Source organism: Mixophyes fleayi, chromosome 2 (genome assembly GCF_038048845.1).
Source record: "Mixophyes fleayi isolate aMixFle1 chromosome 2, aMixFle1.hap1, whole genome shotgun sequence".
NCBI lineage: Eukaryota > Metazoa > Chordata > Amphibia > Anura > Limnodynastidae > Mixophyes > Mixophyes fleayi.
Genome location: NC_134403.1, coordinates 2,966,460 through 2,988,700, shown reverse-complemented (window position 1 = coordinate 2,988,700; position 22,241 = coordinate 2,966,460). Strand labels below are relative to the sequence as shown.

The window sequence follows — 22,241 nt, the reverse complement described above, 5'->3', positions numbered from 1 at the left end:
CGGGTTCTTCCGAGCTGCATGGGTTCCTCCAGTGGTTGAACATGGGTCTGAAAACTGGGAGCAAGACAACAAGGACCACAACGGAATTGTTCCCTCTCCAGAGATCGCTCCTTGAAGCGAAGTTCAATCTTAATGCATAAGGTAATGAAATCATCCAAAGAGGTAGGGAATTCCTGGGAGATTAATTCATCCTTAATTCGGTCTGTAAGACCCTGCCAGAAAGCAGTGGTTAAGGCTTCGTTATTCCACGGGCGTTCTGAGGCCATTGTCCTAAACTGTACAGCATATTGACATACAGAAAGACTCCCTTGCCGGAGACGAAGGATACTGGTAGCTGCGTTGGCAACCCGACCGGGCTCATCTAAAACCTTCCTAAAGGTAGAAAGGAAATTGGAGTAATTGTGTAGTAAGGTATCATCTCTCTCCCAGAGCGGGGATGCCCAGGCTAGGGCCTGACCAGAGAAGAGGGATATGATATATGCTACTTTAGCCTTTTCAGTTAGAAAATTTCCAGGAAGGAGCTCAAATTGTATAGCATATTGATTCAAAAATCCCCTATATAACTTAGGGTCCCCATCAAACTTAGGTGGGTTAGGAATCCTCCTCCTCCTCCCCTTCTCCTGCCTCCCTCTTCGCTTCACCTCCCACCAACACCCAACTCTGGTGCTCCTTCTGCCCTACAACAGGTGAAGAAGTTCGCTCTCTCATTCTTTCCTCTCCACCCTCTACCTACCCTCTCGATCCCATCCCCACTCACCTCCTCCGCTCTCTTTCTCCCAATGCCTGCTCTTACCTCGCACACCTTTTCAACCTATCCCTCTCCACTGGTGTAGTACCCTCCTCATTTAAACAAGCTCTCATCTCTCCTTTCCTCAAGAAACCCAATCTCGACCCCACATCTCTTGCCAACTATCGCCCTATCTCTCTTCTCCCCTATGCCTCTAAATTACTTGAGCGAATTGTCTGCAGCCGCCTAACCAGGCACCTCTCGGACAACTCCCTCCTTGACCCTCTCCAATCCGGCTACCACCCCCTCCACTATACCGAAACTACCCTGGCCAAGGTTACTAATGATCTCCTATCGGCCAAATCCAAGGGTCATTTCTCCCTACTCATCCTCCTGGAGCTCTCCGCAGCCTTTGACACCGTGAACCACCCCCTCCTGCTACAAACTCTTCTCTCTCTCGGCCTCTCTGGCTCTGTCCACACCTGGTTCACCACATACCTGGCTCACCGCTCCTTCTCTGTATCCATGTCTGGTTCTTCCTCCTCCTCCCCCTACCCTCTCGCTGTAGGAGTCCCACAGGGCTCCATTCTCGGCCCTCTACTCTTTTCGCTCTATACTTCCTCCCTTGGTGCTCTCATCTCCTCCTTTGGCCTTCAGTATCACCATTATACTGATGACATTTAACTTTACATCTCTTCACCTGATCTTTCCTTCTCCCTCCTCGCTCAGGTAGCTGACTGCCTCTCCGCCATCTCCTCCTGGATGTCGGAGCGCTTTCTCAAAATCAACATTTCCAAAACTGAACTCATTGTCTTTCCTCCTCCTAGCCTCCCATCCCACCATGACCTCTCCATTGTCGTTAACAACACTACCATCTCCTCTGTCACCCAACTCCGCTGCTTGGGTGTCACCCTTGACTCCTCTCTCTCTTTTGGCCCCCACATTCAATCTCTTGCCCAAGCCTGTCGCTTCCAACTACGCAACATCGCCCGCATCCGTCCCATTTCTCTCTCAGGAGGCCACCAAAACCATCATACATGCACTCATTATCTCCCACCTTGATTACTGCAACCTCCTCCTCACCGGCCTCCCCCACTCCCCCCTCTTCCCCCTCCGCTCTATACTCAATGTGGCCGCAAGACTCATCTACCTCTCACGCCGCTCCTCCTCTGCCTCCCCTCTCTGCCTTGCCCTACACTAGCTCCCCTTCCCCTACAGAATTCTTTTCAAACTCCTCACCACCACTTACAAGGCTCTCTCACAGTCTACTGCCCCTTATATCTCTAACCTCCTCTCCATTCACACTCCCGCCCGCTCCCTGCGCTTGGCCAATGACCGCCGCCTCTCCTCCACTCTGATCACCTCTTCCCATTCCAGAATCCAGGACTTTTCCCGTGCAGCCCCCCTTCTCTGGAATGACCTCCCTCGCTCCATCCGCCTCTCTCCTACTCTGTGCTCCTTCAAACGTGCACTCAAAACTCACCTCTTTCTCAAAGCCTACCAACCATCCACTTAACCCCCATCTCCTCCGCTCATTCTCCCCTCTCTCCCATTCCCTTAACTGGCTCCTCTTGTGCCTGGTCTGTTTAACCCTCCCTTAGGATGTAAGCTCGCATGAGCAGGGCCCTCTTCCCTCCTGTCTGCTCACCCGTTCTTCTGCTCCGTGTAATTGCATCTGCCTGCCTGGAGTTTCTGAAGTATTGGTACTTTTTGTTTATTGTTCTGTACTGTTATACCCTGTATAGTCTACTGTTTGTACTATGTGCGGCGCTGCGGAAACGTTGTGGCGCCTAACAAATAAATGATAATAATAATAATAATAATAATAATAATAATAATATGTAGAGAGGAAGCTGCACCTGTAGGTTAAGAGGCGACTATAGGATCCTGTATGGGAGCTAAGGCCGTCCCTGACACTACTAAGGTTGCCTGCAAGGTATCCATCCGGGCTGGCAGTCCTTGAAAAGCAACTGATCCTGATTAGCTTCCTGCTTTTCTACCCTTCCTAACAAGGGTTGGAGCAAATCCCTAGGAGAAGGGTCTCCCGAAGTATCCATATATTGGTCAGAGCAAACTGTAACGTGCAATAAATAGGTAATACATATGGAGTACTTGTCTTACTCTAGATCAGCGCTGGCCGGCCGGTGGTGCCGAGTCTAACGAACCCCCTGGTGTTCGCCAAGAACCGCCGCAAGGCGGGATGGGCTTTGCTGCGGAGGAATGCAGGTCGCGGTCCACTGGTCTGCCTCTAGAGGTAAGGATGCGGGAGATATAGACGTGGGTAGCAAGCCGGGGTCTGGTACACTGGAGCAGAGATTAGACGTGGTCAGCAATCCGGGGACTGGTAGACTGGAGCAGAGAAGCAACGTAGTCAATCAAGCCTGGGTCTGGTACACTGGAGCAATGAGGAACGTGGACAATCAAGCCTGGGTCTGGTACATTGGAGCAGAGAGATAACGTGGTCAAACAAGCCGGGTCTGGTACACTGGAGCAACGAGATAACGTGGTCAATCAAGCCTGGGTCTGGTACACTGGAGCAGAGAGATAACGTGGTCAAACAATCTGGGTCTGGTACACTGGAGCAGAATATGGAAAGTCAGCAAGGTACACTGGAGATCACAGGAATCGCTAGTCAGAAATCGCTAGTCAGAATCGCTAGTCAGGAACAGGAAGAAGTTGCTCTGACGCTGCCCAGGCGTCAGAGCAAGCTTTTTGTAGTGCAGATTTGAATTCCCCGCCTAGCAGGGTCACTGCCGAGACCCGGAAGTAGCGGAGATCGCGGCGCTGGAACGGGGGACAGGTAAGTGTGTAACAGCTGCCAGTCCTGATCTTTACCTGAATCTGACCCTGCTGCTTGCTTTTGCCCCTGGACCCTGGCTTGTTCCCGACCATCATTGCTTTTTGTAATTGCCTCCTATTATCGTGCTGCGGCGTTACTCATAAACTTGCTCTACGTTGAGTTTAAGACCTGGGGGCATCTGAGTACCTGTGAGCATATGACGCTTAACAGGAAAGGCGGGTGCTATAGGTGAAGACCTCTGCTACTAGTTCTGTAAGCTTATGATAATAGCTGGTAGCCATGACACTAGGTATGACACACATGCAATTTCATGTGTGAATAATGTAATGGAGAATCTGGCCAGTAGTCAATATTTGACTACCCTAGAATTAACCAACCCAAAACAGCCTTTTCAACACCTAAAGAGCTGTTCCAGTGCATTGCCAAATGGCCTGCATGGGGCACCTGCCATGTTCCAGTGGGCAATGGACAAACAGCTAAACCCTCACAGGTAATATGCCTATGCTTACATTGAGGATAATAATTATTTACAGCCTGGACTGGGAGTCCCAACTTCCCAAGGTGGAGGCGGTTTTGAAGTTATTAAGGTTCATGGCCTTACTGGAAAACCCCTTAAGTGTATTCTAGCCATGGCTGGGTTATGTGTTTGGTCAGGGGAAAGTAAGCTATGAACTTTCCTGAGGTCTATCGGGTACTACTACTAATTCTTAAAAAGCACAACCCAGGCAAGTTAAATTGGTCTGAGTCTTCAGAGGTTGCCTGGGAAGACTTGAAAAAAGCCTTGTTTACGGCACCGGTACTACAAGCATCTAAGTTTAGGGAGAGGTTCTTTCTCCAGAAAGATGCTTTTGGGATGGATCTGGGAGCAGTATTGTCCCAGGCGGTGAAGGATGAAATGAGACTGGTTCTTTTCCTCAGCTGTAGACTCCTCCTGAGGAAAAAGAGGTATGCTATGGCAGAACAGGGTGTTCTGGTACTATAAACTCAATAGAGAGTTCACCCTGGTTACAGACCACGCTCCATTACACTGGATGCACACTAATAGAGAGGTGAATGCCAGAGTCACATGTCGGTTCCTGTCATTACAACCTTTTAGCTTTACAGTGGAACATAGGACTGGGGATCTCCATAATAATGTTGATGCCCTGTCATTTACAGATGCGCTCTCTAGGGAGGCCGGTTCACCTAATTTGGAGATGCCAGAAGAAGGCAAGTTGACAAAAAGGAAATTTTGCCAGGGAAAAATTTGCTTCGCCAAGTATGGCAAAGCTAAGGGGAAAGGCAGGTGGAAAAGGTAACCAGAATAGGACCTGTCCAGCATGGAAAGGTAAAGACAGAGTTGCTGTAACCTTGAGGAAGTATTTTACTCACAGGTGCATGACATGGGTGTTATTGCTGTGGTGTGTTTGATGTGAATAAAAGGATTGTTGGATCTGGTGGGCAGCATTTCCAATGCGGACTAGCAGCTGGACGACAGCTACAGTGTAGTTAGTGTCAGGAAGCCTTGGAACATATAAAATTTGTGTTATGCTGTTTTTATGTTGGAATAAAACAGAAACTGCTTAAGAGAACTAGAGCAAGGAGTCACTTATTTGGTAATTCCTAATATATATCTTCGACGCCCTTGCACGGATTGGGATGAAACCAACGTGAGGTGGTCCAGTTAGATCCTGGCCAGATTTTAAGGAGGTTATGGTCTGTGTTGGACCTCCCTTTTGATGAACGCTGGCCAGAATTTTGACGTGGGGAGAATATTCTGAGCCTACCACTGGATGGATTTGGTTGGTTTGTTTGTCTGTCTGGTTATGCATTTGGAACCCCCTACACCGATTGGGATGAAACCAATGCGAAGTGGTCCAGCTGGTATAAAAGTACAACACAATCAATAAGTAACACTACAACTCACAACATAGCTATGGATAGCCTGGAAAAAAAAAGGTTATAGGTAATAAAAACAGGAGGGAAGAAGATCCTGCTCACTAGAGCTTACAATCTAATGGAAAGAGGCAGACAAATTATTGACATATGGGATGAGGCAATGTAAGGGGATCTGAGGACAAGAAGCAAGAAAGGGAGAGATCAAGGATGAAAGAGGTTGAGGGATACTACTTGGTGAAATGGTTAAGTGGAGGACTGGTAGACTTTTCTAAACAAGTGGGTTTTCAATGACCATTTGAAGTTATACAGGGTAGGTTATAGTCTGATAGAATGAGGGAAATTATTCCAGTGGTGAGAGGCAGCATGGGAGAAATCTTGGATAAGAGAGTGAGATGTGGTTAGCAGAGGGGAGGAAATGTGATGGTCACCTAATTATTAAGGCGAGTTCAAGGCAACCTGATCCGTAACAAGGGTAAGGGTGAAGGTGCCAGACCCTATAAGAGATAGATTGTGCTTTATAAAAATTAGATAAAAATGTACAAATACAGGCACTAAAAGATCATAAATCACGGGAGTTATCAGCTAACTATCTGCAGCTCCCACCTTGCAATCTGCTGTGATTGCTACACACAAAATATAAAAGAAGAAAAAAATACTGGGAAAGGACTGATATTTAGCAAAATTTATTCAGTTACACTTACACTTAAAAACAACCTTTATAAAAACAAATTATATGTATAGGAGCTTTCAATATAATAAGTGGAGCTGAGAGCTTAAAAAATGCTATTTGCTCCAGTGTATGTGTTTATACACCTAAGTATATATTGTCACTCCATCCATTACTGCAGGCTCCTAGGTAGCCGCATATCTTTGTGTCCTAAATCACTGACCAAATGTCATCGATATTACAGGCTCCACTTGATCCAATAATAGGGACTCCTATATGGCCAAAATATTGCAAGTGTGTATTCGTAGTGGTATCTCATATAGATGATATTCTCTCCCCTGCGTCTCTCTGCCTGTCCACCCCTCCCCTTAGATTGTACGCTCCTCTGAGCAGGGCCATCTCTCCTCCTGTTTCCACCACTTCTAACTCTGCTCTCCAGCTACTTAGCCCTCCTCCTCGAGGGTCCTCTACCCCACGTCCACTCTCGCTCCCTCCTCCACCTTGGGGGTCTCCCTGCCTTCCGCGCCCTCCTTCTTGGGCCCCGTCATTTGCGGATCCTCCCTCCCCCTTTCCCGCCATCTCTAGCTGTGCATAGAGCTTACTGAGTTGCTGTGCTTACTGTTTACTGTACTGTGCTGTCCCCCTTTGTATTGTAATTTGTTTGTCTCTGTACGGCGCTGCGGACGCCGTGTGGCACCTTATAAATAAAAATTAATAATAATAATGATATAGAACTTCTGATAAAAAGTCAATTAGGACGACAGCAGACATCCAGAGTGGATAAGTAGATATAAGACTTAGCTTTCACCAGAGTCCTTAATAGTCCCGTCCGGGTGTCATTCAATCCGGCTAATACAGACATACAAAATCACCACACCGGTAAGAGCTGTAAACCTGCAGACTGATGATTGGGATTCCAGAAGTGAGGTCTGGAAAGTGAGGTCACGCGTTTCTCCATGTAATAACGGTTTCATCAGAGGTAAGTAAATTGAAAGGGAATAAGCTCCTTATAACAGCAACTTAATGAGAGCTCATCCAAAAGAGAACTTCGCAAATGAAAAAAGGCCAATCGAATATAGTCAATTAACGGTTCACTCATCCAATAAGGAACTTCACAAAATGGAAAAAGGCCAATCTTGTGCGGCCAATAATCAGTTCGTTCCACCGACCTGCTCTTTGACATTTCAAAGTTGGCAGCCAATCAGAAATTTTAAGGCTCCATCCAATCAATTAGGGTAGAGTACCTCCAATCACATTTTTCCTCCCCGTTTTGTTACTAGGCAGATTTCCAATATCTTGTATGTGGCTTGAGTTACAACGTAACCTTCTGTTATACATGTATAATCGGGCAGCGAAATGTCAAATAATTAAATCTTTCCCATTCATCAGGCCAGCGAAAATTACATTAAAAAATTAGGTATGAATTGGGCAGATGCGCGTTTCGCTTAGGAAGCTTTGTCAAACCTTCCTAAGTGAAACGCGCTCTGCACTGCCCGAACATTTTTACCATTCGATCAAAAAATTAGGTATGAATTAAATACAATTATTGACACCTGGATGATAACAACAATAATATAATATACTGGTGTATAAAAATATTTTATTTATCAGGCAGACAGAGTTCTTTTTGTGGTTGATCCGCAATTTTATTTTTCACACTTTATCACATTCACTTTCCTTTTCTTTTAATTATTTCACTAGCATTCTCTGCATTATAGATACTCTTATATTAATTTGAAATAATTAAGATTATTCTTTTTAACTATAAGAGACCCACATCCCAGAGTGCCCCTATACACACTTCTTTTGCTTCTCCCGTACTCTGAGATAGTGGTGTTGTCAACAGTGGTAGAGAGGACGGGAGGGGACGAGACTCTTTATGGAGGGAAGACAATGAGTTCAATATTGGCAATGTTAAGTTTGAGAAAGCGTAAGGAAGTTGAGTGTTGTCAGCTTAAAGGTGGTACTGTAGGCCAAAGGAACTGATGAGATAACCAATGGAGAAGATGTGCAGAGAAAAGAGCAGAGGGTCAAGGACAGAACCCTGTGGGACTCAGAAAGGCCAATGATGTGAAAGGTGTGGAGTAGGAGAGGGTTATAACTGTGAGACATTTTCATAACAATATATTTCAAAGTATTGTATTTCAGAAAAAAAACAATGCTCCCAGTCTTAAATTTTTTGCAGGGAGAAATATGTGTATCAAATATTAAAGAAAAATGAAATCTTAGTCTGCTAATCTTCTGTTTCTTATTATTCTCGGAAGACTAGATAATGTTTTGTTGCAAAATAAGTAACTATGTTTCTAAGTCTATATACAATAATACAATCATCTAAATTCTGTTGAAGAAAGATGCTGACATTTACTTCTCATAGTGTAGTTGTATTTGTCACAGTTAGCAGAGTGAGTGTCACGGTTCCCAAGGTAGGACCACAGAGAGAAAGTAAGCAAACAAAGTGGTTTATTAGTAACACAGGTCGTTCAGGATGCAATAACTGGTAAGGCAGAAATATAACCACGGATCTTAACAGCGAAATAAGCAATACTGTGAAGCACTGGTGAGATGCAGTAGCCAGCGGTTTGCAGGGTGGATACCTCTGGAAAAGGTGGAGAGCTGAGGAGACTGTGTTTTGCAGGGTTGGATACCTCTGGAAAGGTGGAGAGATGAGTAGCTAGTGGATTGCAGGGTTGGATACCTCTGGAAAGGCAGTGAGATGAATAGCCTGCGAATTGCAGAGTTGGCTACCTTTGGAAAGGTGGTGAGATGAGTAGCCTGCAGATTGCAGAGTTGGATACCTCTGTAAAGGTGGTGAGATGAATAGCCTGTGGATTGCAGGTTTGGATACCTCTAGAAAGGTGGTGAGACTCAAAAGCCGGGTAATGCTGAAACACTTGAGAGTAGAAAGCAGGTAATGGTGTAAGTAAGCTGAACATGTTATGCTGAGAAGCAATGAGCTGCAGAGAGCAGAAGCACAGAGATCCACACAGGTATAAAACTCTGTGACAGGATCGATTATGAGCTATGTCTGCAGCAATGGAATGAACAGCTAAAACCACAAAATCAGGTTCACAGGTAAGTATAAGCAGGAACAGGAGACAGAGGTGATTGCTTCCTGTCAGGTAGAGAGACCTGATGATCTGGCCCAGACTGCAGGGCGAGGCTGTCTTTTAAGGAGTAGCAGCAGGTGAAAATCATCCGGAGAAAACAAGCTTAATTCAGCAGGAAGGGAATCAGTCCAAGTGCCACAGTGGCCCCTTTGGTGGCATGGTGGCACTGCAGGCTATATATATATATGCAAAAAGTTCAACATAGTTCCTGGCAGACAGGAGCTGCAGGAGGCAGATCGTGACAATGAGATTTAACTATAGGGCTGGAAACATACATTTCTTAAAGTCTGTATATTATAAATTGGACATGCTATCTGTGTTCAAATGAGGCTATGACTGAATGCCTAATGTCTTATGTTATATTCATACATTCGTTCATACCATATAAAGAGGTGGCTGACCCAGCAAACTGGTCTACTGAATAAAGGCCTGTTTAGCCTTAAACAAAGTTTTTTGTAATGTGTCAGTTCTTTGTTGTCCCAATTTGGAGTTACCCCTTATAGTCTAGTGTTAGGATACCAGGGTGATAAAGCCTAGAATCACAGAGTAAATGATGATGAAAAATGGTGAATGTATGTCTGGCTACCAAGAATATCAAATGAAAACAGCCTTTGGTAAAGTTTGGACCTAAACTTTTTGGACCTATTAATGTCACCAGATGATCATCAGAAAAATTAATCCATTCTGTTACCAACTGTATCTTCTCTAAGATTCCTAGTAACTTTCATTGCTCATTTTTCAAACCGGTGCACTGGTGCAAGGTCCAGAATCTAAGCCAAATCATCTCCAGTTCTGGTGGTTGGTCAACCAGAAATTATAATTGATAAAAGTTTAGATATTAAATAAAGTTAAAGACCAAATTCATTATATCATTGATTGAAAAGGGTATGGTACAAAAGAAAGACTCTCGTTTACAGTTAGAAATATACATGCTAACAAAGCCATTGAAGGTCTTTCCCCAACTATACCCTCAGTAATGGGGATCTTGACCCCTCCTCAAAGGGGAGTAATGAATGATCCAGTGGTAGGCGCCTCTGCTTGCTCAGGCGGTTGCCTACCAATGGCAAGTGACATCCCTGCTTAGCGATTTCTATTCTTCTAGCATCTGCCAGTTACTAAGCAATGCCAGCTGATGTGCCCTAGCAAAATTTCCCCACAGTCAGAACAGTCCTGTTAATTTTTTGTAATTAAACGAGCTGAACTGTAGGCTTCTGCTATTGGCTCTTTCTGCTTTAGTAAACTCTATTTCCTCACTTCCAGTGCTGGTGATAGTTTAGTCTGACCCAGTGTGCTGAACTCTATGCTTATTATTGTGATTATCTGATGTGACCTGGATTGTTTATTGTACCATGCCCTTGTCTGCTGTCTACATTGTGACCTTAGCTTGTTAGTTGGATTCTGCCTTTGACCATCACCTGTTCTCACCTCTGCCTGATTATGATTCTGTTGATGATTCTGTCTGGACTGCTGCAGGCTGATAACCAGCGCCTGTACTGCCTAATTGACATTGCACTTGGATTTTGAATGTCAGAAACTTTAGCACCCTTCACTGCGTAACTCAGTGTTGCTGTCCAATCTCTGTTAGTAAATTGTGCCTTGCTGGTCTCCTACTGTGTTCTGTCCATTACCTCAAATACCTTGAAATGAATATGCCACTACTAAAATTGTTGGTGAAGTCCTGGGTCTAAATGAGTATTTTCAGACATATAAGGTTCTGCTGTGTTTCCCTATGTATGAGAGATCTCTGCTTTCAATTATGCTAAGCTGCATTGCAGGTGTGGTACCTGTGGTTATCCTGATTAATTGTCTGCACTATTAAAGGCCTGTCCTGATACTCCATCTTTGTCAGAGATAGCATTTTTGCTTCTAGTGGGAGTCCTGGATCCTGTGCTGTATTTTCCTGTGTCTGCTTTCTGCTTCTGATCCCTGGCTATATCTGACTTTGATTCTAGTTCTGATTCTTGGCTCTGTCTGACCAATCATGTTTATGTTACCTACCTGGCTACCAAATACTCAGCTATCCTAGCTAAGGTGGTGGTGTCCTGCGGAAGCTGCAACAATGGTACCTCTGCCATTTATACATCCCTGTCTGTTTGCTGAAGTCTGGTGGTAATTAATTTATTATATTAGCAATATGGTTACATATAGTGCCTCTTGAGCCTTCCCATTTAAAACAGCAAACTGGTTGTTTAGGTATCCACTCTGATGTTTTCATAGGGCCCTGTTGATTATTAGGGCTCTGTCTCAATAGACTTGGGGAAATCATATTTGTTTCATCTCTCTGGTGTTCAGCTACTTTACATCCATTTCTGCCTGCATCCTTACCAACCATTGTTCAGCTCCACTCCAAGTGGAGTGGTAAGTGGTAAGAATTTGCATTTACTTTTGTACTGCTTCACATCCTATTGTGGCCTGCTGTACGGAGGGACTCTGGGTTTGTCTCAAAATAGTTTGGATACTCTGGACTTTGTTATACACTGCTAAGTACACTGTGACATTAAGCTGTATGACTTCTCTTGATCTAGTATTGGGAGGTTCTGTATTCTAAAGCTTTGCCTGTTGATAGCAGAGCCATCTGCATATGATTCTGAACCCGAAAAATCTGCATTTGATTGTGAACCTAATAATCTGCATATGATTCTAAACCTGATATTCTGCATCTGATAGTCTGCATATACTGTTTCTTGATGATCAATTGTGTTATAAATAAAGTCTGTCATTTCAAAGTCAGACACCTTATAATTTTTGTTGCTAACCTAGCACTTTTCCTTTGATTCCTCAGAGTTGCTAGGACACAGATCCCTGAATTATCAATTCTTACGAATGACAAACCTTTTCAGAATTGTCTGAAGCCATTTACAAGACAGTTTAAACTTCTGAGACAATTCTGTGGCTACCGTGGTATGAAGAATGTTATTGTGCTTCTTGGGAAGAATGTGGATAAAACGCCCATATTTTGGCCCACATATTTTTTAATTGTTTGGGAGGGAGATCTGAATTAAGTATCAATAATTCTACTTTAAATATCTTAAGAATTGCAATTGCACATTTCTGTATTCAAGGAAAACTTTGGAATGCCCAGACTGAGTTATACTATAACACAACATGGGATAAATGTGGACCATTTCTTAAAAAAAAATCTATTTATTTGTTTTTCGCAAATTAAGTTTGTCCAGGTAAAATTGCCTTATTCTCACTTTAATGGCTTTCATTTTCAAACCATACAGGAGAGGATTTACAAGTGGTGGCACTACAATGACTTCCACTGACATGAATACCCTGAGTCCATAAGGGACTCTGGTAGGAACAAAGCGATAGAGCAAAACCTCAAAAATACAACCAGTAACAAAGATTATGATGGATATCAGCTGAGGAGCACAGGTCTGCATTGCTTTCTCCCGGACATCCTTTGATTTTGCACAAACCTTCGCAATTTCAATGTAAGATAAAACAATGAGAAAAGGCATCACCCCCATTGTTGCTACTGAAACAAAACCCCCAAATATATTGTTTACAGTTGTATCAATACAGGAAAGTCTCACAACTGACCAGTTATCACAGTAGATCTTTAGTATGACATTGTCACATAGAGGAAGTCTGGCTGATAGCGTGACAAGTATAGTAATTAATATGATGGAATAAATCCAGGCTGCAAAAATCAGTTTGAATGCTGTGGTTAAGGTCATGATGCTGACATATCTCAGAGGGTTGCAAATACACACATATCGGTCATACGCCATTACAGCTAATATGGTGATTTCACATAATGCGTAAGTGTAAATACAAAACACTTGTATAAAACAGCCAATGTAGGAAATAATCTTTGTCTTATAAATTAAGTTTATGAACAGATTGGGGAAAAAGGAAATACTGCCATAGAGACCATTTGCACATAAGCTGCATATAAAAATAAACATAGGCTCATGTAAACTCTTGCTTAACATAACCGTGGTGATTACTGTACAATTGGAGAGAATAATCACCATAAAACCAACCAAAGTTATCACACTGTATAGGTAATTTATGTCTGTAATTTCACCAAACCCGAGAATTAGCACGGATGGGGGAAAACTTGTGGAATTTTGCATTTGTGTTCTTGGTGAAATTGTTTCCTAAGAAATGGGGGAAAAAAGTTATTGTTGTAGTGTTTTGCATTTTGCAGTTCACAAAAAAACAGTACCATCATAAAATATATGTATTCATTGGTGACTGCCCCTAGCAGACTTGTAGAATGGCAAGGGTCCACTGTTCAGGACCACCGATGGTCAGGGGATACTAATCATGTGCCTATCAATTTTATTCTCAGACCACAAATTGCTGGAAAAACTTGAGTTTCATTACACATGGGGATGAGCAAATGTTTTAACATTGTTCTGAATATTCACCTCATTCAACATTTCGATGCAAAATTGTGCCCATTTTATCGACAAAATTTGACATTAAGAGTTAGCAGTTAAATAAATTACGAGGATTCAGTTTTTAAATAATAAGATAATTTACAGTAATTTTGCCTGGTTTTAAGTAAGTATGTAGTTATTAAATTGTATGGAAATGTAGATAAGATTAGTAGACACTGAAATGTGGGCTCTGCAACCAACCCTGGATTGGTTCAGTTGCCACCTCAGGGTATATTTACTAAAATTTGTGTTTGGTGGTGGTTTTAAACTGCCGCATATTGCCGGCAGCTTAGTATTCCAAACTGCCACATTTGCTATAGGACGGTTAAAGGCTGGGATGCTATTTGAGCTATCTTGCCATTCAGAACATAAAAGTAGACATCGTTGACTTAGGAATTTTTGGGGGCAATCCCGATTTACTGATTAGCAAGCAAAATGATATGATCATTTTTGGTGCATATTTTATTTTTCAGTATATTAAGGAGACAAATTTAAAGTATTATATTATGGGGGCAATATATAGTGCCACATGTGTGCATCATAAATAATTATTGCCCCATTAGCTATCAAATAGTATTGCCCCTAAATATGATTATATATTCATATTGTCCCGATAATTTAATACAATAAAGTTGTAACCTTAATACCTTACTATAGTAAAAAAATAAATAAAAAGTGCCCCATAAGTTAATTATAAATTAATATTCCCACTTAATCAATAAATGATTACACACAAATGGCACCAGAGCGCCACCTCTCAAAAACATCTGCAGAGATCACATTGAGGTTCCTGCCACTACTCAGGGTAAATATAAGGGAAGGAAAAGGGGTTCAGGAAAAGGACCCCAGTAGACTTCTATCCGAGGGAGGCTTTCAATAAGAGAAACATTAGTGTTATTTAAGTTCTTTAACTGATGTACACATCATTTTTTTCTATGGGGAATTCCAGATGTGATAAATAAACACACTAATTCCCTGAAACACAGTATTGAGCTTATATTGCATATTTCTGTCTATTTTTTTCCCCATAGTGTACATGTTTAGGAAGCAGATAGCTTCACATATTTTCACTATTTCTACACACTGCTCTTATCAGCATCTTACACACTCCAAGATAAATGTATATTTTTTTATTGAAAGGATAGCGGGTAGTTAGAACTGAAGTTCACTAGGTTTCCTGGCCCACTTAGGTTCAGGAATCACACAGGCAAGGAGGAGAACGAAAGATAAAAAATTATCCTTTACTATTTAGCACAGTAACACAACAGAATATATTAATGCACACTTTAAACAATAGGTCAGCAGATCAGTAGTCCCAACAAAGGTTCCCCACCCACCTTAGCCATGCAAAAGTTCCACAGGCAAAAGAGTCTGTCAACAAGAAGTCCAGGGAGTCTTGGTATCCTACTGTTCCTGAATGCTTGGCCAACTCTCCACCAGCGTGGTGGGGCTCTGGGTATCAGTCACCCCACTCCTGTTGGCGCACCAATTTACCCAGAACCTGGCGAGCGTCTCCCAATGGAGTGAGGCGATGACAGGTCCCAAGATGGAGCAACAGCCTTCTTCCCAAGATAGAGGACAGCAATGAACACCGGGTCGGTCTGCAGGTAGAGAACAGAAACTCAACAGCAGTCAGCCCTGCACCTTCCAGAAATCATTCTTCAGTGTGCCTACCCTCCTCCCTAGAGTGGCTCCTTAGATCCATGGTTGTCTACACAGGGAGTAGGGTCAAGTAATGTCCCAATTCCCCCCCCCCTTCAGCAGGGTTCTATCAGTGGACACTTACATTATTTAACTGTTAGCCATACTGTCTCTGTTACTTTGTATATTGGAATGGCCTGTCTGAACTAGCTATTTGACTGGATACATTTAACAAAGGGGTACAATAGTACATTAGGGAATAACATGACACTTCATGCTTGCATGTGACATTAAGACATCTGTCACATTCCATCTACAGCATTACACAATAACATTTATATTGATACATATTAATACATTTCCCAAAGCTATTTCAGCCAGTATAGTACTGTGGAGAAACATTGCACATCAACTGACCTAATTATCTTTCAGATTTTCTGTTAACCGAGATAATTAACTTGTGCTGCCAGCTAGCTATCTTAGCAGTCCTTCAGATGTCATTCTGATTACATTACTAACAGTCAGATCTAATCCACACTTCATAACAATGAACATTTGAGACAAATGGTAGTTACCTTACTTACACAAGCAAAATAGCTTCTGCTGTACGTTATTTTCAAACAATATGATAACAGTATTTATGTTTCTATTACATACAATATTGAAGGGCAAAATTAACTAACATGAAATAACAATACACATAATACACTGATGCTCTGGTGTATATACTTAGACTGGGCCAAGGATTAAAAACTACATTAAACCGTAAGAAACAGATGATGAATGAAAAGTCCTCAGTCCAGTGGGACCCCATCTCATCACAAATATGTACTGTTTCTATCTATCACAGACACTGTCGGCAACCAAGGGGCTAATTTAGAATTAGGAAAAAATCCTAATTTTAAATCACAATATTGCTATATAAGGAATTCAAACATATATTTTTTTTCATGTATTGAAAATTACCACCCGCTGATGCTTGCAGCACAAATTATTGAACAGCTTTGTTTTTTGCTATACTGCAATTAGAATTGAGCTAGGATGCAAACCTCTACCAACTCTAACTCTGTCCACATCTGTCTGCAGTAAATCGTGATTGTGCCAAGGTGCCACTTTTAGATGGATTTACTCTTAATGAAGCCTCAATTGTCTAAATAATATATTGTTTAATAATCATTAATATATTGCATATTAAATAAGCAAAGCTTTATTTATTTATTTATTTTAAGTACTGAATTGTTTTATTCTATTAATAGACAAAATGATCAGATCAGTTCAGAAAAGGGGACCATGGCAAAAAACATAAAAGATTGAGCACCCCAGTTTTAGCTTGATTAAAATCCAACTCTTTTTGCAATGTTTAAATAGGTAAATTTTCTATGAATTATATTTTAAAATGTCCTTTTCAGCAAAAGATTATTTAAAAAAATAATGAAAACAAATTACATCATTTTTTACCATAAATCTTCTTTTAAGTTACATTTTTATGAATGGATGTAAATATAAAAGTGGTATTTGCTCAGTATTGAGGATTGTTCTGCAGAATGAGCCACATGAGAATCACCTCCAAGTTCAGTGTTAGTATTTTAATGAATAACACTCACTGATACAACAACGTGGAGCCTGTCCTCTGTTCTCTCAGCTCTGTGCCTGTGATGAGTCTTTATATATTCACTAATTCACTGTGGACATAAATCACAATGTTGCAATGGATGGAGTTATAATTAGCGCTGACAATGTACAGTAACAATTCTCCTGTCTATTTCCGAGCATCATTCTACAGGGAATGTTCACTACATATATTCTGCACATTCTTTTTTCATTTATTTTTGCTTACTAATATATGTACTTTGTACATAGGGGTAGGGAATATCTAAATACTGGGTTACAGGTTGCACAGACCTCAACCAATTCTCATCTTTTAAAGGTCTTTACTTCTTTAATGCATCTTTGTTAAATCCATTAGTACTTTTTACACCTCATTCTATGCACAGCTGAATCCATCATCTTCAAAGTCACATTACCCCGCCCCACATTTAAGTTTGGAGTAAAGTCGATATTATATGTACATAAGGCTGGGTACACACTACAGTATTTTCAGGCAACTATTGTGTCAATCATGTGATAAATGATCGTTTGGGCCAATATTGCATTAGTGTGTATACTTGAACGATGAACGATAGTTGCTCCAAAGTACCGTCGTCATTTCATTTGATTGTTTAACAGAAATATAAATCTTGTTCCAATGTTGTACCAATCTTGCAGTGTGTATGTACTCACAATCAGGATCTCCATAGAGTTTACAGAGTCACTGTCACAATCAGGGGTCTGGGAGGACCCCTTCTGTCTGTTAGAGTTGACGCTATCCCTCCTAGAGTTGCAGAGTCTAACAGAGAGGGAGGTATTCGTCAGGGCCCCCCGCAAGGGAGTTTGGACTTTGCAGCTCCCAAACTGCAGTTCGCGTTTCTCAAGAAGGGATAAAGCGAGACTGAGAGGAGAACCAGGTAACTGGAGCAGGACAGACACTCATAGGAGAAATTGGGAAAAGATGTGAGACCGTCTGGTGAAGCAGTGGCCTGCAGGTAGACATGGCACAGAGGTCTTGTGAAGTAGGAAGCCCCTGAAGACAGGATCTCGAGGAAGTGCGATGATCTGCAGCTAGATAAGGCACAGAGGTATATTGATATTACAAAGTCTAATACACAGATATTTGTAGAGTGATTAGCACACACTTTAGTATGTAAAGTCTGCTCCTGATTTCTTGTTCTGTATTAAGTTAGTCACAGTGTTGAGGCAACTGTTCATACAATTAAAAAGTGTGGGTGAGGGGAATAAATTTCCCTTTATCTGTCTAGCACATTCAGGGCTGTGACTACCCTCAGTGTGGCCCAGCACCCACCTGTTTATTCATAGGTGTTTTAATTAGTGTAGCATTCAGCTGGGTCCTACCAGCATTGCCTATAACCTGTATGCAGATGCAACAGACAGGTATGTGCCCATGTTATAAAAATGAGTTGTGTAGATATCCATCTGATGCAGTAGATTGGAAATCACAATTTCCTCATAATATGCACTATTAACCTCATGTTTATTAGAGATAATATATTTATTGATTTTACACAGTATAAAACCCTTTTTATACCTCCAGATATCATAATGAAGTAGAAGATCTACACATGTACTGGAAACCATATTAAACTCAATAATAAATAATAAGTAAATAAATAAATGTTAACGGAATAAACATATAAAAAGGTGCTAATACATGATAACTAAAAGTAACAGTTAAATAGTAATCAATGTGATTTTCCAATTGTCCAAAGATATTGTCCGCAACTTTCTTGGCTCAGTAAAAAGGTAAAGAACAATATCTTTGGACAATTGGAAAATCACATTGATTACTATTTAACTGTTACTTTGAGTTATCATGTATTAGCACCTTTTTCATATGTTTATTCAGTTAACATTTATTTATTTATTTATTCATTTATTTATTTATTATTTATTTCAAGGTGAATAAATATGTGAAATGAATAAAAAAGTTGCCCCAATGATGAATTAAATAAAAATATCCTGTGTCTGGTGAATAAAAGTGGCTTTGTATTATGTAATGGGAAAGAATTGCTTATTGCAACCTCGTATATTAAACGCCCATTGTCCCATAGATTGTAAGCTTGCGAGCAGAGCGCTCATACATATGTGTTTTTAAATTGAGAGCCAACTTACCAAAGAGGTACCCCAAAAGCCTCCAAATAGCAATCCAATGCCAGCACTCCCCCTCAGCTACTGACACCAATATGCCTCTCAGACAAATAAAGAACTAGAAGTTGCTCAATCAATTTATAGGCTATAACAGGTGCATGAAAGGGTGGGGTTATACTAAAAGGAACAAACACACGAAAGGAGTTCCCCCAGCACACTGCTATAGCCAGCAACATATCTGCTATTTCTACTGTAGATAAAAATGCAAAAGTTTTAGTTGCACACATTTGCAAATGTATGTTGAAGCCACCCACCACGCCAAGGTGCTTTTGCTAATAGGGTGGTCCTACTCTAAACAATGAGAGTCCCATATATTTTGGGCCATACATATGTGTTTTTAAATTGAGAGCCAACTTACCAAGAAGGTACCCCAGAGACCTCCAAATAGCAATCCAATGTCAGCACTCCCCCTCAGCTACTGACACCAACATGCCTCTCAGACAAATAAAGAAATGAAAGTTGCTTCAGGACCAGTCAACATGGAAACAGTTCCTCTACTTTTAAAGATCAATCAAAATCATGAGGAAATATTGATTATAAACATTTTTCAGTCCCCTAGATTCCTCATCATTTTAGGCTTGCCATGGATGATAATACACAATCCTACCATCAATTGAGTTGCAAAACATTTAAATTTTACAACTGAACGTTGTAAATTTCATCACACTGTTCTTCAATCAATTTCTAGGGAGCTGATGGTTCTTCTGACACTTGATATGAGTATTCTGGTGTTTTCAATAAGACCTTCCCTCCCAACCATCTCTATCATAATTATACATTTGGTTCCAAGGGCCTAAATTACATTTGGAAGCATTTATATTTGATCAGAACCTGAGTTGGCAGCTATTACAGAAATCCTTCAAAGGGGTTTTATCTGACCGGACCCTCCATCATCTTCTTCAAAGCACAAGCAGATAAATCCAAAACAAATCTTTGTTCTGGCAAAGATTTGATATTATTGAGGGACTTTATAAAGCTTACAAACAGGTGATATAAATTGTTTGGGCTCGCTGCTCCACATTTGAGGCAAGACTGAATGGGGCTACAATAGTGTTCCAGACTGCAGTTTCTGTTTCGTTATTTTCTGTAGCATGTCCACACTGAAGGGACAGCCATACAGCAGCTGTGTTCCTTCACAGGGCGACTGTAGTTTATTGCTACATTTTTAATATTTGATGTATATTGGCATACAGGGAGACCTGTCCACATTAGCGGTTAGCTTACACAGTCTTGTTTGTCAAAATACTTGGAAGGCCATCCAATGCCAGTGCTCCTGCATACCACTGTCCTGTGGCTACATTGTATCTCATTGTCACTAAGCCGGGAGATCGCTATTTCTGCAAGACGGCTGGTGGGATAGCATGTATAGTTAAGTGGATTGCCGGTATAATGGCATTTTCTAGAGACTGAAGTAGTATTTCTTTAAACTCCTTGTACAGCTGAGGAATTTCTGTGCAAAAGAAATGAAATTGAGATGGAATTTGGTAGCGTGGACACATGACCTCAACTAATCAGATAAAACCTGATGCTTTGATGGAGGAAATTGGATGCACATCCAATGCTAACATAGCTGTCATGGCTTTAATCTTCCACTGAGCAATAGGAATCTGACTGCCATACTTGGTTCCTCTTTCAAATGCTTCCTTCAAAGACAATTGTGTAAAACTCTGCTCACTCTGCTTGGTCCCCTTCTGTATACAAGCATCATCCCCAGCAGCAGCAACTGTAGAGCACAAGGATGTGTCTTGGAAATCATGGATTGCATTAGCGGAGTCAGTTGGACTATTGGACTATGTACTAATAATGAGGAGGCCAATGATGGAGTTGTTAATGGTGAAGATTGCTTGATGAGACTATCCCTTCAGCTGCTAGCTGATGCTGGGCTGCTTGCTACTTTACTTTATTTTCAGCCTATGAAAAATTACTTAAATGAACTCTCTGTAAATGATGTAACAGGAAGGTGTTGCCTAGATGATCAATGTAGTGTAAACACAGAGCTCTATAACATCTCAGATGGCTCTTAAAATCACAGCCTGTTCTAGCGCCTTTAATTGTATTGAAATGAATTAACCCAGACAATTTTAGGTAATGAATTGCATTGTGATAATACTTGCAGCTTCCTTTCATGATCATAAAGATGAATATTGTTAAATGTTATATATTTAAATATTTACAGAAAATGCAATGAATGTAAATGTTATACGTTTAGTGAATTTACTCTTTTGTTGAAATTAGTTGTTGTTGTTCTGCAATTAGGACCTACTGTATTATAAATTATCAGTGTTTATATAACACCTACATATTATGCAGCACTTTCAGAGGATATTTGATCATTACATCAGTCCCTGTCCCAATGAAGCACACAGTCTATATTCCCTGCCACATGGACACACACTGGAGTTAATTTTGGCAGAAGCCAAATAACCCACCATCTATGTCTTCAGAGAATGTGGCGATCTTTGGTTGGAATTAAACCCACGACCCAAGCACTGGGAGGCAGCAGTGCAAAGCACTTTATCATTATGCTGCCCATACTGATACTTTGGTAGGGAGGATGAATTTTAGTCACAGTGTATATATTTTTCTGTACACAAATATCATCATAGAACTAGATAAGATCAGATTGTTTTTGGTTTGTCTGTGATGACATCTGTTGGGGGCAAACTTAAGAATTTGTTTTACATTTTCTTAGTCAGTAGTGTCTCACATTCATTTCAATCCTGAGATATTCAAAACCAGCAATTCCCATTTTTGGATGTTCAGCTATCTACTTTCTTTAGGTATATTGATTACTCCCCTCTATTGGAAATAGATATTACATTTTTAAATTGTTTAAGAGGAGAGATTACCTGATCTCACTTTTTCTGAGCTCTGTGTATTTGTAAAGTTGTTCAAGATGGTCATCCTCCGATTGTTGTTATGTTTCAAATTATTTATACAAATGGGATATTCTTGTAATGTAGGTTTATAAACCTTTCTAACATTTTGATTGCCCAATTTATTAGTTTCCTATTGCATCCAATTAAATTGTTGATATTTAAAAATCAACAGACAACAGTATCCCTTACTTGGAATGTATATTATATTATATTACAATATATTTTATACATTTGGAATTTCACTATTATATTTTAGTAAAGACTGTGGCAGAAATAAGTTGTTCATTTTTAAGTCCCTGTATAACACTATTGGCAATACAAATCTAATAAATAACTCTGCTCATGAAGTTTGTTATTATTTTCATCTTTTATTTATTTAGCAC

The 22,241-nt window shown here is 40.8% G+C and overlaps 1 protein-coding gene across 1 annotated transcript; it reads right to left on the bottom strand.

Annotated features, from left to right (window-relative positions):
- Positions 1–12,319: 12,319 nt before the first annotated feature.
- Positions 12,320–21,883, bottom strand: LOC142138487 (olfactory receptor 52E8-like). Its single transcript, XM_075195209.1, has 3 exons — positions 21,829–21,883; positions 20,533–20,702; positions 12,320–13,291 (listed from the first exon to the last, which is right to left on the bottom strand). The coding sequence occupies exons 1-3, from the start codon at positions 21,881–21,883 to the stop codon at positions 12,320–12,322; spliced, it is 1,197 nt and encodes a 398-aa protein (XP_075051310.1).
- Between the last annotated feature and the right edge of the window lie 358 nt (positions 21,884–22,241).

What these genes read in the sequence shown, in the direction of transcription:
- LOC142138487 (XM_075195209.1), bottom strand. Translation starts at nt 21,883, where the DNA reads ATGACCATCTTGAACAACTTTACAAATACACAGAGCTCAGAAAAAGTG. An exon ending in CTCAGAAAAAGTGAGATCAG is followed by an intron (nt 20,703 to 21,828) that starts GTAATCTCTCCT and finishes TGTGCTCTACAG; the next exon opens with TTGCTGCTGCTGGGGATGAT. An exon ending in CAGCTATGTTAGCATTGGAT is followed by an intron (nt 13,292 to 20,532) that starts GTGCATCCAATT and finishes CCCATTTCTTAG; the next exon opens with GAAACAATTTCACCAAGAAC.